The sequence below is a fragment of the Schistocerca gregaria genome, chromosome 8 (assembly GCF_023897955.1).
Source record: "Schistocerca gregaria isolate iqSchGreg1 chromosome 8, iqSchGreg1.2, whole genome shotgun sequence".
Taxonomy (NCBI): domain Eukaryota; kingdom Metazoa; phylum Arthropoda; class Insecta; order Orthoptera; family Acrididae; genus Schistocerca; species Schistocerca gregaria.
Window position 1 is genome coordinate 157,613,392 of NC_064927.1, and position 14,606 is coordinate 157,627,997.

The following is a 14,606-nucleotide window of genomic DNA, read 5'->3' on the forward strand; positions in this document are numbered from 1 at the left end:
GTCAAATGCAGCATGTGCTTTTTGAATGCATTGCAGTTTGCATAAATTCCATTCGTAGAGGCAGTTAAATCAACCTTTGTGTAGTAAAGTAAACCTGTCCTCATCACGAAGGTTGATTTAAACATTGTAGTGCTTCACAAGGCTTGATTTTACTCGATGTGTTATGCTCTCATCTTCCTTCAATTTTTGAACTGACCTACCCAGAGCATGCCTCGAAGACATGGAGGAGAAGGTGGGGTGGTGGAGGAACTCTATAACTTAATGTCGACTCTGAACCATTGCCTAAGGTGAAAAAAGCATTATATGACACAAATATAATTAAGAACTAACAGAGTATTGAACTCCAGACTTTTCGCTGTGGAGTCGGACGATTGCTGACCCACACAGACCCTGCCATTGTTGATATCTGTAAGGCGTCCCACACTGCATCACATCATCAGTTACTAACCAACATAAGATCATATGGACTGTCTTGGCAAATATGTTTTTTGGATTGAGGAGTATTTGACTAACATAAGGGACGATGAAAAATCTTCCATTCGAAGGCTGTAAAATCCATAATCCATATGCTAATCATGCACTGAAGCAATCATCCCACTGACACATCAGCTGAAGATAGCCGTTTCGTAAAATGTGTCCTAATGTGACAAGGAGTCTGTAATGCCAGTTGAAAATGCTCGTCGGACAGGAATCGTCGACTCTTGAAGGCCATTTTTAGTGGACTGAAGGTGTGATAATTGAGTGGGGCGAGAGTAGGAGAACAGAGCGGGTACTCGAGTGCCCCCCTCGTCGTCATAACAGATGAGGCTGGCCTTCCAGAATGATTACTCCAAAAAATGGTTCAAATGGCTCTTAGCACTACGGGACTTAACATCTACGGTCATCAGTCCCCTAGAACTTAGAAGTACTTAAACCTAACTAACCTAAGGACATCACACAACACCCAGTCATCACGAGGCAGAGAAAATCCGTGACCCCGCCGGGGATCGAACCCGGGAACCCGGGCGCGGGAAGCGAGAACGCGACCACGACCTGCAGACGAAAGATTACTGTCTTGTATCGAATCGAGAGCAGCACGGGACTTCGCGCACCTTTCCACAACAGTGGTTGCTCCATGCACATTCTTCATTCTCCAGAGGATGTCTACCGACTCTGGTCATTCTGCAGCCAATAAAAGAATAACATCACAAAGGTCCTGCGTTTAGTAATAACGTCGCTATAGCTCACACACATGCATTTACTATATGCATGTCTGAAAACACAAATGCGACACTAACCCTTTACCTACATATTGGTGATTGTACACTGAAGAGTGAAGATCCAAAGAAACTAATACACCTGCCTAATATCGTGTAGGGCTCCCACAAGCACGAAAAAGTGCCTCAACACTATGTGGCATGAACTCGACTAACATGTAAAGTAGTGCTGGAGAGAAGTGACACCATGAATCCTGCAGGACTGTTCGTAAATCCGTAAGGCTACTAGGGGGTGAAGATCTCGTCTGAGCAGCACGTTGCAAGGTATCGCAGATATGCTCAATAACGTTCATGCCTGGGGAGTTTCGTGTCCATCGGAAGTGTTTAAGTTCAGAAGAGTGTTCCTGGAGCCACTCTGTAGCAGTTCCGGACGAGTGGTGTGTCGGATAGTCCTACTGGAATTTCCCAAGCCCGTCGGAATGCACAGTGGACATGTAGATGTTCAGACAGGATTCTTACATTAATGTCACCTGTCTGAGTGGTATCTAGACGTATCAGGGTTCCATATCACTCTAACTTCACACGCCCCTCACCATTAGGAGCCTCCGCCAGCTTGAACAGTTCCAGTCCATAGATTCATGAGGTTGTCTCTATATCCGTACACGCCCATCCTCTTGATACAATTTGAAACGACACCCCTCCGACCAGGTAACATGTTTTCACTCATCAACAGTCCAATATCGATGTTGACGGGTCCAGGCGAGGCGTAAAGCTTTGCGTCACGCAATCATCAAGGGTACACGAGTGGCCTTCGGCTACGAAAACCCAGGTCGGTGATGTTTCGTTGAATAATTCGCACCTTGCTGATGGCCCAGCATTGAAATCTGCAGCAATCTGCGCAAGGCTTGCACTTCGGTCACGTTGAACGATTCTCTTCAGTCGTTTTGCAGGATCTTTTTCCAGTCGCAGCGATGTCGGAGATTTGCTGTTTTTACCGGATTCCTGATATTCACGGTACACTTGTGAAATGATCGTACGGTCGTGCAAGAAAATCCCCACTTCATTACTACCTCAGAGACGCTGTGTCCCATTGCTCTTGCGCCGACTGTAACACCGCGTTCAAACTCACTTAAATCTTGATAACCTGCCACTGTAGCAGCAGTAACCGATCTAACAACTGCGCCAGACACTTGTTTTATATAAGCGTTTCCGACCGCATCGCCGTATTCTTCCTTTTTAGATAGATTTGAATAGATAAGCCTATACGAGTTTCTTTGGCGCTTCAGTGTACAGTCACATCGGAATCGCGCTTCGCTGCATATACGCTGGAGCAGTGCCCTCAAATAGAAACTTTTTGATCACTTCTTATAGAATCCAGTACGTTATATTCAGAGGCAGTTATTCCACTGAACCTAAAGTAATGTATAATGGGGCTTCTCAACATACATGTCCGGTTTGTCAGCCTGGATCAACAGTCCGGTAAGGTAGTTCGTTGACGATGCTGCTACGTACAAAGGGGTGTTGAAAAGTAATGCCTCGAATTCTTTTTTTTGGAAACTCTTAAGAATTCTTAAATAAAACAAACGTTATTAACATTATACATTTTGTTTATTGTTTCTAAATATTTGGAGCCATTTACCGCTAAAGGGCTCCAAACTGTAACTTTGTCGGCGCGTGAGACATGACGTGCCGTAATCGAGTTTCGAATTCGAAGAGTTAGTCACACATGGAGTATCCCATCCTTCAGCAGGACAACGCCAGACCACACAGGAGCGCAGCGACATGCGCAACAGTTGGACGCCCTGGTTTCACTGCCGTCGATCATGCTCCACACAGTCCCAACTTGGCCTTCTCCGATTTTCATCTGTTTCCAAGACATAAAGAACACCTACAAGCACTATACTTTGATGGTGATGAAGCGATGCAAACAGAGGTGAGGTCGTGGCTCCGTCAACACAGTCAAACGTTCTAAGCTGGAGATATAAACAAACTGGTCTCTCGTTGGGAGAAATATGTTCGTCACCAGGGCGAGTATGTTGAGAAATAGACATGTAGACATGAGAAAAGATCTTTTATTTGCGTATGACAGATGATTATGAGCCTCGAATTTGTAATCTGCAGTTCGTCTAGTTACCAGCTCAACTCAGCAGGTCGTGTTAGCAATGATATCATAGTGAAAGATAAGGACACAGCAATCAGTCGCAGTCCCGTAGGTTTTTCATTACTCTTACATATTTAGATATCTAGATTTCAGATATAAATAACCATCGACTATCAATAGCCATCTTCAGTGCATTTGAGTGAGTTATGATCCAACAAACTCGCAGCAGTGCTTGTCACCATATGTTTTTACTGGCGTTTAAGCAGAAGGAAAGTATACAAAGCTTATGGGGTTGCGACTGATTGCTGTTTTCTTATCCTTCCTTATAATATCCTATGGTTGCTGTGCAGAACAGTTCCTTGTGGAACCGTACCTGGTTAACAATGAAAGCGCAATCGGCGAAGTTCGGAGCGCTGCTGGCACCGCTCTGCGAGATAAGAATGGGCGTTGATGTGCTCCGCTGTGGGTGTGTTACCTGTTGCTTGGACTGCATGACAGGAAATACTACAGAGCAGTACAGTGTGTCATAGTTCTTAGCACTAGAGAATATAGATAAGGAACAGCAGAGGGCTTATAACACTACCTTGAAGAACACCAGAAACGCGACTTCTTTAAGTCGCTTTTCTGCTGTTCTTCAAGGTAGTGTATACGCCCTCTGCTGTTCCTTATCTATATAAATGTTACAAAAGATTGCTGAAGGTTAGATGTGTAGATCACATAACTGATGAGTAGGTATTGAATAAAAGTGGGGAGAAGGGAAATTTGTGGCACAACTTGACTAGAAGAAGGGATCGGTTGGTAGGACATGTTGTGAGGCATTAGGGGTCACCAGTTTTGTATTGGAAGGCAACGTGGAAGATACATATCGTAGAGGGAGGCCAAGAGATGAACACACTAAGCCGATTCGGAAGGATGTAGGTTGCAGTAGGTACTAGGAGATGAAGGAGCTTGCACAGTATAGAGTAGCATGGGGAACTGCATCAAACCAGTCTCTGGACTGAAGACCACAACAACAACAACAACAAAAGATTTATGAGATAGTCTGAGCAGCCGCCTAAGGTTGTATGCAGATGATGCTGTCGTTTATCGTCGAGTAAAGTCATGAGAAGTCCAAAACTAATGGCAAAACAATTTAGGAAACATATCTGTACAGTATAAAAATTGGCTGTTGTCTCTGAATAACGAACGTGTGAGGTCATCCACATGAGTGCTAAATGGAATCCGTTAAAATTCAGTTACACGATAAATCAGTCAAATCTAAAGGTCGTAAATTCAACTAAATGCCTAGGAGTTTCAATTACGAACATCTTAAATTGGAAAGAGCACATAGAAAATGTTGTGGGGAAGGCAAATGAGAGACTGCGTTTTATTTGCGGTACACTTAGAAAATGTAACAGACCTACTAAGGAGACTGCCTACACTATGCTCGTCCGTCGACTTTCGAGTACTCTTGCACGGCGCGGGATCCTTACCAGACAGGATTATTGAGAAAGTTCAAAGAAGAGAATTACGTTTTGTATTATCGCTAAAAATGGGAGAGAGTGTCCCTGATATGATACTGGATTTGGAGGGGACATCATTAAAACAAAGGCGTTTTTCTTTGCGGCGGAATCTTCTCGTGAAATTTAAATCACCAGCTTTCTCCTCCGAATGCGAACATATTTTGTTGAAGCCGACGTACATACGGAGGAACGATCATAATTATAAAATGAAGTAAGATATAGGTGTTTTTTTCTGGGCGCTGTTCGAGAATGGAATAATGGATAATTATTGTAAGGTGGTACGATGAACCTTTTGCCAGTCACTTCAGTACTATTTTCATAGAATTCATGTAGATGTACATACAGATGTACTCGTAGGTACTCTTAGTTTCTCAAGTGATTTACAATGAATTACTGCTAGATGGGAAGCAAGATCTTTTGCATAATCGTTATAGAATCATATAGGTATCTCATCTGGTCCTGGAGATTTTCCACTAATAAACGATTTTCAAATGTTCAAATGTGTGTGAAATCTTATGGGAATTAACTGCTAAGGTCATCAGTCCCGAAGCTTACACACTACTTAACCTAAATTATCCTAAGGACAAACACACACAGTCATGCCCGAGGGAGGACTCGAACCTCCGCCGGGACCAACGGCACAGTCCATGTCTGCAGCGCCCTAGACCGCTCGGCTAATCCCGCGCGGCACAATAAACGATTTTAGTTGTTTTTCTGTTCCGCGATCTTTATCTCAATATCTGCCCTTTCGATATTCATACAGAGATTGAAATTAGAGACCGTGTTACGATCCTCTGAGGTGAAACAATTTCAAAAGATCGAATTCAGTATTTAAGCCTTCTCTCTGTTTCGATGCCAGTATGGTCACTGAGTGAATGAATAGATTATTTAGTCTCACTTACTGAATCTACATAGGACCAAAACCTCTTAGCGCTTTTAGTCACATCGGTTGACAAGGATTTAAAGTTTTATTTTAAAAGTCATTACTCTCCTTACGCTCATTTTCGCTTCGTTCATCATTTATTTGTCAGCTACGTTTTCTACTTCTCTTGAATGTGAGATGAAACTCTCTTCGTTTACGTAGCAGTTTTCTAACACGCCTATTAAACCGTGGTGGGTCTTTCCCATCTCTTAAGACTTTACTCGAGACATGCTTGTCTAGAACACATTAGACGATCCCTTTGATTTTTTTCCGTTTGTTCTCTACATCTTCGGCATCATCACCGAATATTTGATGCTCACTGCACAGATAATCCGAAATATCCTGTCATTCTTGCTAAGCAAAAATATCTACCTACATTTCTTAAAATTACTTCTAGGACACGTTGTCGTGGGTGCAATAACAGTCTTATGATCACTGATACCTTCCTCTACGTTAACTGATTCACTAAGTTTTGCATTTCAAACTTTGCTGAGGATTTTGCTAAACCGGTTCCGGTCTTGCGCAGACTGTACCGCACACGTTTACTGCGAACTGTACATCACGTAGCACTCGACAACGACAACACACTGTTTTATCGCCAGCACCATTTTGTGTTGCTTCCAACCGGTCGCTGAACACGTGTGCTCTTCACACGCAGTCAAGAGTACTGAAACCGCGATGTACTCGGGACAGAGAATGTAGGGGATGCTGTGTCAGAATCATCGCCCTAGCGAAAACGTATCTCAGTACAAAATGTAAGTAACCGAAATTGCCTACAAAAAGACCGTGTTCATTTTTTTCTATAGGACTAATACTTTTTACGTAACGAGCGAGAGAATATGAAAATCTTGCACGTGATTTTTGAAGGTGTTGTGAGTTTCTTAAAAACCAGAGGCAGAGGCAGCTCTGTAATACCTGACGTTAACTGGGACATTCATTTTTTCTTGCCGATATCTCAAAGCTTCATTACTTTGTAAAATAGCGAAAAAACAGTGTCTTGTAGTTTTATTTAGAACATAACCATTCGCACTGAAGGAGTCCCAAATGTACCTCCTGCTGAAGGATTTTGTGTCCATGTGTTATCGTTGCTACAGCATCTTCGAAATTCGTCTTTTAACGTACCAAAAATAATGCAAAATGGGCCTAGCAATACTAAGACATATATTTGGATACAACATGACAACATTTTTCTTTCTCCTCTGATGTTATGGATGGTTTCTAAAGTCCTTATAGCGACAGCACTTTTATATCAGAATATTTTTTCCAGCATCCCCTTCACAGCTTGTTTTCTGTCAACAGACCAATGTGTTATAACTAATTAGTCGTATTTAGTGGAAATATTAAGACAACAGACGCATTAATGGTGGACATAAAAAAATTACCTCCCACATACCAACGTTTGAATTGTTTTCTGTACAAGGGGTAGATTTTTGTGGACCATACAGACAGAATTTTCACCCCTTCCCTGAAAAATATGTCTTCAAATCCTGTTCAGAAACAGTTCTCTATATGACTCATGTTGAACTGCGCTCTAAGACTAAAAGAAATCAAAAAAGAAAAAAAGCCGCAGCACGAAGGTATTATCTGAATGTGACGGAAATCGGTAGATGTCATTTCAAAAAAAATTAGAAGATTTGTTCAAGAGAAAGAGTTGCACAAATCGAGCGAGGCAAAAACGCGTTGGTCCACCTCTGGTACTTCCGCAAGCAGTTATTCGTATTAGGGCTGATTGTCAGAGTTTGATGTCCTCCTGAGGAATTCCGTGCAAAATTCTATCAAGTTGTCGCGTTAGATTGTCAAAGTCCCAAGATGGTTGCAGGGCCCTGCCCGCAATGCTCCAAACGTTCTCGATTGGGGAGAGATCCGTCGATCTTTCTGGTCAGGGTACGGTTTTGACAAGCATAAGAAACAGTAGAAACTCTCGCTGTGTGTGTGTGGACATTATGTTGCTGAAATGTAAAAGCAGGATGGCGAGCATGTTGGGCAACAAAACGCGGCGTAGAATATCGTCGAAGTACCACCGCCCTGTAAGAGTGCCACGGATGACAACCAGAGGGGTCCTGCTATGAAAAGAAGTGACATTCTAGACCACCACTCAAGGTTGTATGGCGGGCGACAGGTAGGCTGGTATCGCACCGCATCTAGGGCTTCTCCAGAAACTTCTTTGCTGGTCGTTGGAGCTCAGTTCGAAGCGAAATTCATCAATGAAGACAATTCTACTCCAGGAAGTGAGAATCCAGAGGAATCTGGCACGATACTCCTCAAGAGGAGATCCAACAACTCTGTCATTCATACCAAGCCGAGTAACAGCTTGCATGAGGGCCGGCGGTGGATCAAGACGATATTTACTTGCTCAATTTGTGAATCACTTTCCCATGAATAAATCATCCAGTTGTTCTAAACATATAATCGTTTGTTTGCTTGTACTCGTACAGCATATCTACCAATTTCCATACCATGCAGTCAATTTCTTCGTGGTGCGTCTTTCTTTTAATCTTAGAGTGTTCGTTTTAGTAACAAAACATTGCATAAATAGTTCGGAAGATTCGGCGATTTACACTGATGAGCCAGAACATTTTGACCACCTAGCTAATTACGTGATAGTCCACATGTCGAAGCAATACAGGAACGATTCTGATTGGCATGCATTCGACAAGTCGATGACGGATATATGTAGCACCGCATATCTATGCACGTGTCATGCAGTTCCCGTAAAGTACTGGCCGATGGTTTGTGGGTTTGGATCTGATGCCCTATAATGTCCCAGACATGTTTCATCGTTCTCATGTCAAGAGCATTTGGTGGCCACGACGTCAAAAATGGTTCAAATGGCTCTGAGCACTATGGGACTTAACATCTCAGGTCATCAGTCCCCTCGAACTGAGAAGTACTTAAACCTAACTAACCTAAGGACAGCACACACATCCATGCCCGAGGCAGGATTCGAACCTGCGATCGTAGCGATCGCGCGGTTCCAGACTGAAGCGCCTAGAACCGTTCGGCCACACCGTCCGGCTGCCACGACGTCAACATTAGTTGAGTATCATGCTTCTCAAACCACCATATTACGATTTTGACAGCGTCCCACTTACAGTTATCCTGTTGCTTGATACCATCGCTGTCGAGAACACATCAAGCATGAAGGGACGTGCTTGGTCCATAACAACGTTCACGTATTCCTCAGTTGTCATCCTGTCTACGATTACTACCGCAGCATGGAAGCACAGTTGAATATCCTCCATAGCGTAACGCTGCGTCCGGCGTGATGTCTGTTCAGAGCATTCAGTCACTTGGATGACAGTATATCCAGACACAAGCAACAATCCAATGTAACAATGGACTTAATTCATCCGAAAAGAAAATACGATTCCATTCATACGCGGTCCAGTCTCAGTCATTCGGTGTCCAATATAATTATAGCTGGCGATGTCGTTGGGTGAACATGGAAACGACTAGAGGTCGTCTACTGTGGAAACCGGTGTTCGACAATGTCCATCGAACGGTGCCCTTCGGAAAGCTTCCATCAACATTACGCTCTGTAGTCAGATCTGCCACAGATCTCCGCCTGCCCTGGTTTACAGGGCGGGCAACCCTCCGACCACTGCATTCTGTGATGAGGCGTGTGCATATCAAACATATTGTCGGCTGAAACTTCCTGGCAGGTTAAAACTGTGTGCCCGACCGAGTCTCGAACTCGGGACCTTTGCCTTTCACGGGCAAGTGCTCTACCATTTGAGCTACCAAAGCACGACTCACGCCCGGTACTCACAGGTTTACTTCTGCCAGTATCTCATCTCCTACCTTCCAAACTTTACAGAAGCTCTCCTGCGAACCTTGCAGAACTAGTCCTGCAAAGCTGCCGGCACGGTAGCTCAGCGTGTTCGGTCAGAGGGTTAGCTGCTCTCTGTAATAAAAATACTGAGTTAATCGACCAACAAGAACTTAAACGGATGTCTTAAGACGTCCGCACCGAGCAGACGCCACGACCAAAAGCGAACAAAATCAGATTAAAAAAAAAAAAGATGGTAGAGCACTTGCCCGCGAAAGGCGAACGTCCCGAGTTCGACTCTCGGTCGCGCACAAAGTTTTAATCTGCCAGGAAGTTTCATATCAGCGCACACTCCGCTGCAGAGTGAAAATCTCATTCTGGATACTGTCGGCTGCTCGTATTTTCGCCGTCCTCCTACCACTTTGCGTAGATGCTCACGACAATAACTTGCTCGTTACGAGGCTGATAGAGACAATTTTCTGCCGGAAGTCGTCACAGGCGGCGAAACATTGGTTCATCACTTCAACCTTAAATAAAACGGCAATCTATGGAATGGCGCCACGCAACCTCTCCTTTGAAGAAGAAGTTCAAAGCCGCATCCTTAAAGTGACGGAAACGGCCTTCTGGGCCCCTGTAGGGGTTGTTCTGCCTGATGTCTTCCCTTATGGCGCAAGCACCAACTCTGAACTTTACTGTGGGCATGGGTGTGTGTGTTCGTCCTTAGGATAATTTAGTTTAAGTAGTGTGTTAGCTTAGGGACTGATGACCTTAGCATTTAAGTCCTATAACATTTCACACACATTTGAACATTTTTTTGAACTTTACTGTACTACACCCGGAAGTTGAAGAAACGATTTCAGCTTGTTAGTCGCCACAAATATGTATACGAACTTCTCCTCCTCTATGACAAAACAAGCCTTCACACATTTCTGTGCACCAGAGAGGAACTCACAAAACTTCATTGGACTGTTCTTTCTCATCCGCCCTACAGCCTGAATCTCGCACCTTCCGGCTTCCATTTGTTTTGCCCAACGGAAAATGCTCTCCCCGGGAAGTTGGCTGCTACTACTACCAGCAGTACCATGCGCTCATACAGACTCCCACAGTCGCAGTGAACTGAGATTATGTTGAAAAACACGGTTTTGTGCCCAAAGAGTAGGGAAGAAAGAATATGGTGTTCTAGAATCCCGAATAAAACCAACTAACTCTCAGAAAAAAATGTATTACTTAGTGAAGGCCCCTAGTACAACAATGGAAACAGAAGAAACTGCTCAATTCTACATCTACATCATGTGTGAAACGCAATTGAACCTTAACTCACATGAAGTAACGTATATTATCCACTAGGGCTCTCAAGTTGATTCCACATTTGGTTTATTTTCAAAAGGCTTTTGATGGTGATCCTCATAGGCCACATCCAATTAAATTGTGTACCTGTGGTGTACCGTCTCTGCTGTGCCACTGGATACGATATTTCTTGTAAGGAAAGTCACCGTTCGTTGTGACGAATGGAAAATCACATAGTGAAGATATTTGGCGTTCCTAAACAACTGTTACATGCTACCTGCTGTTCGTAATCTATTTAAATGAATTATGAGTCAATCTGAGTAGCACTTGTAGATTATCTGCAAATGATGCTGTAGTTTACTATCTATTAAACTCATATCAAGGCCAGACGAATTATAATTTGGTTTAGAAAAGATATCTGCATGGTGCGAGAAGTGGCAATTGACCCTGAACAATGAAAAGTTTGGAGTCATCCATAGGAGCAGCAAAATTTTTTTTAAGTATTGCTGGAGGAAGTCAGCTATCAAAATAGATAATTTGATGCTTATTGTAAAAGAGCGTAGATCGCAAAGGCACTCTAATTACAAGGTAACCGATTCCGATCACCACATGATCATTTTCAGACCTTCAAAACCATACTCATGGACAATGGCTGTACACGGAGCAGGAATCATTGAATGACTGTAGTCAGCTGCAGACTATCGCCATTCACTGATTACTATTCCCTGTACAGCCGCTGACCATCAGTATGGTTTTGAAGGTCTGAAGATAATCATTTGGTGATCGAACCACGTCACCATATAATAAACGCGTCTTTACGATCTGTTTGATGATTAATTCCAAGTAAAAAATTACCCTAAATTTCCATTACACGATAAATTACACAAACGCAAAGGCTGTCCGTTGATCCTGATACCTGGGGTCACAATTACGAATAATTTAAATTTTACATCACGAAGAAAATGTAGTGTGGAAGGGAAATCAAAGACTTCGGTTTATTGACTGGCAGGACACTTAGAAGATGCAAGGAGTCTGCTGTAGTGGCTGCCTACACTACGTTTGTCCGTTCTCTTCTGCAGTATTTATGAACGGCAGCGAACAGTTACCAGATAGAATTGATGGACGACATCGCAACAGTCAAGAAAGGGTAACTTCTTATACTATATGATGAAAAACAGGAGAGAATGTCACGGAAATAAAAAAGAGTTGGGGAGTCAATAGTTGAAACAACGGCTTTTACCGTTTCTGAGATATTTCTTAATGAAATAACAGCCAACAGATTTCTCCTCCAGAAGTCAAAACATTCTTATGACTCACTCCTTCACAGGAAGAAACGGCTATTGTGATAGGATAAGACATTCAGGAGTTCACACGGAATGATTTAGGTGTTAATTTTTTCCCCCGTGCTATCCGAGAGCTCTAGAAAAATTGTCTGAAAGTGGGTCGATGGTTTTCTATGAATTTAAGTTAAATTGCATAATAATCATACAGATACTCTAGAATGCAGCAACTTACATGGAATTACGTATAAAAACGGAATTATGTTGTATGAGTTCAAATGGCTCTAAGCACTATGGGCGCAGTGGTTAGCACACTGGACTCGCATTCGGGAGGACGACGATTCAATCCCGTCTCCGGCCATCCTGATTTAGGTTTTCCGTGATTTCCCTAAATAGCTTCAGGCAAATGCCGGGATGGTTCCTTTGAAAGGGCACGGCCGATTTCCTTCCCCATCCTTCCCTCACCCGAGCTTGCGCTCCGTCTCTAATCTCCTCGTTGTCGACGGGACGTTAAACACTAATCTCCTCCTCCTCCTCCTCCTCCTAAGCACTATGAGACTTAACATCTGAGGTCAACAGTCCCCTAGACTTAGAACTATTTAAACCTAACTAACCTAAGGACAGCACACACATCCATGCCCGAGGCGGGATTGAAATCTGCGACCGTAGCAGCAGCGCCGTTCCGGGGTGAAGCGCGCAGAACCGCTCGACCACAGCAGTGTTGTATGGTGACGTTCCTTTGGCTCAATTGCTTTTATAGCTGAAAAACATGTTTGCTACCTGTCTGCAATATACATATGTCAGTGACTTTTGTACTTAGCTACACGCCTGGACACCAAGTTCAGTAGACCTTGCCGATAACTTCACTTAACAAAGTGTAATTACACCCAACACCGTTGTACTTAATAATGACTTAAGGCCGAAATCATCATAGTAATATAAAATAAAGAAATTTTTACAGTCAAATGGCGGAAATATCATTCGAACATTATTACTTGACTGTTACCTAGGAGTACGAAAAAATCGTGAAATTAACTCTTTTCGTCTAAGATATAGGGGATCTGGTTTGTTTACAATTAATTTGTGATAACTGAAACATTGCTGCAATAACACTGCAGTACAAGACAGTGTGTACACTGAATTTTTTTTATCGAATTAGATGGCACTCTGTTTATTGTAAGACAGTTTATCATGTTTCCTATTACCGTATCTACCTTTGAAGCGAGACCTATGTAAGTCAAGCAGTTATAGGCAATGAATGATAGTCGTGGAAGGTCGCTCGGCGTGTCCATGATGATGCTGGCGTTGACGGTGAGGAGAAGGCAGACGTGTGAGACCATGACGAAGGCGAGCACCAGCAGGTGGCGACACCTGCGGCCCGGGGGCGGAACCCACAGCCCCAGGATGCCGAGACCTCTCACCACGTGGGGCAGCGGCCACACCAGCTCCGGCTCTGTCGCTGCCATCTCTGTCAACAAAACGAATCTGTTGTATTATTGGAGACCAGAGTTATCCTCTGTGGATGTTCACGTCAAAGGCTTCCCTTCTGGTTGGTTGGTTGGTTTGATGTTTAAAGGGATCAGGCTACGTTGTCATCGGTCTCTTCCTGTCTCGAGAGGCTGGCCATGGACCCTGCCAGTACGCCACGGTGGTAGGTATGCTCGCCAGATGAAGTAAGCCGGCACTTCATTATATCTTCAAGCGACGCTTTCTGCAATTTTGGAAATTATTATTGGCTTTTCACGCTTTGTGACTCAGAAGATACCAATTTCATTCTTGCTCTTCAGTTTTATACGACTGTTGGAAAGCGAAAAATGCGTCATTCTTACTGACAAGGTCATTTTATTGCAAAGTGAGGTGAGAGTTTATCATTGTAGGAGTGTGTGATATCAAGTTCAGACCAATTAAAACACACACACCACACTAAAGGATACCAACTGTCAACATTCCCTCACACTGTGTCCCCGGTATATGACCTATCGGACACAAGATCGATAACAAACCTAACTGTTGCAGGTTGCTGACGCTGAACGAGGACTCCGTACCAGCACCCAGCGCCAGCCGCCGAGCAGCACAACGCACAACGCCAAGGTATCGACAAGCATGATACCCACTACTAACCAAGCCTATCCTTGCACAACCTATCGCAGGCAGCAAGAAAACCGCAATTGCTCTTACCACCCGATCTAACTATCGCAGAGGTTTTTTTCCCTTGGCTCTAGCCCTGGCACTTTTTTCCTCTGCCCTTAAAACCGCTACCCTTCGTCAGATTTCGACCAATCTATCTCCAGATGAGCGCGTATTAATGGTTAATCCTGACCAGACGTACGCAAACATCGCAGTACCCACATCCTGCGACACCTCACTTTAGTGAATACTAACCCTTAACCCTTATGCAGAGATGGCAGTAGAACTTTTGTGTTGGCCATCATGCCGGTGTAGGAGTGGAGGGGCTCCACCTCAATTAAAAAAAAAAAAAAAAAAAAAAAAAAAAAAAAAAAAAAAAAAAAAAAAAAAACTAAAGGATACCAAAAAAGTCCCATAAGTTC

The 14,606-nt window shown here is 43.5% G+C and overlaps 1 protein-coding gene across 1 annotated transcript in view; it reads right to left on the bottom strand.

The window, feature by feature from the left end:
• Positions 1 to 13,523, bottom strand: part of LOC126285085 (odorant receptor 46a-like) — an 81,398-nt gene extending 67,875 nt beyond the window's left edge. Inside the window, exon 1 of the mRNA XM_049984409.1 lies at positions 13,272 to 13,523. Within this exon, the coding sequence (XP_049840366.1) occupies positions 13,272 to 13,523 (252 nt within the window). The remainder of the gene's footprint in view (positions 1 to 13,271) is intronic.
• Positions 13,524 to 14,606: the final 1,083 nt, after the last annotated feature.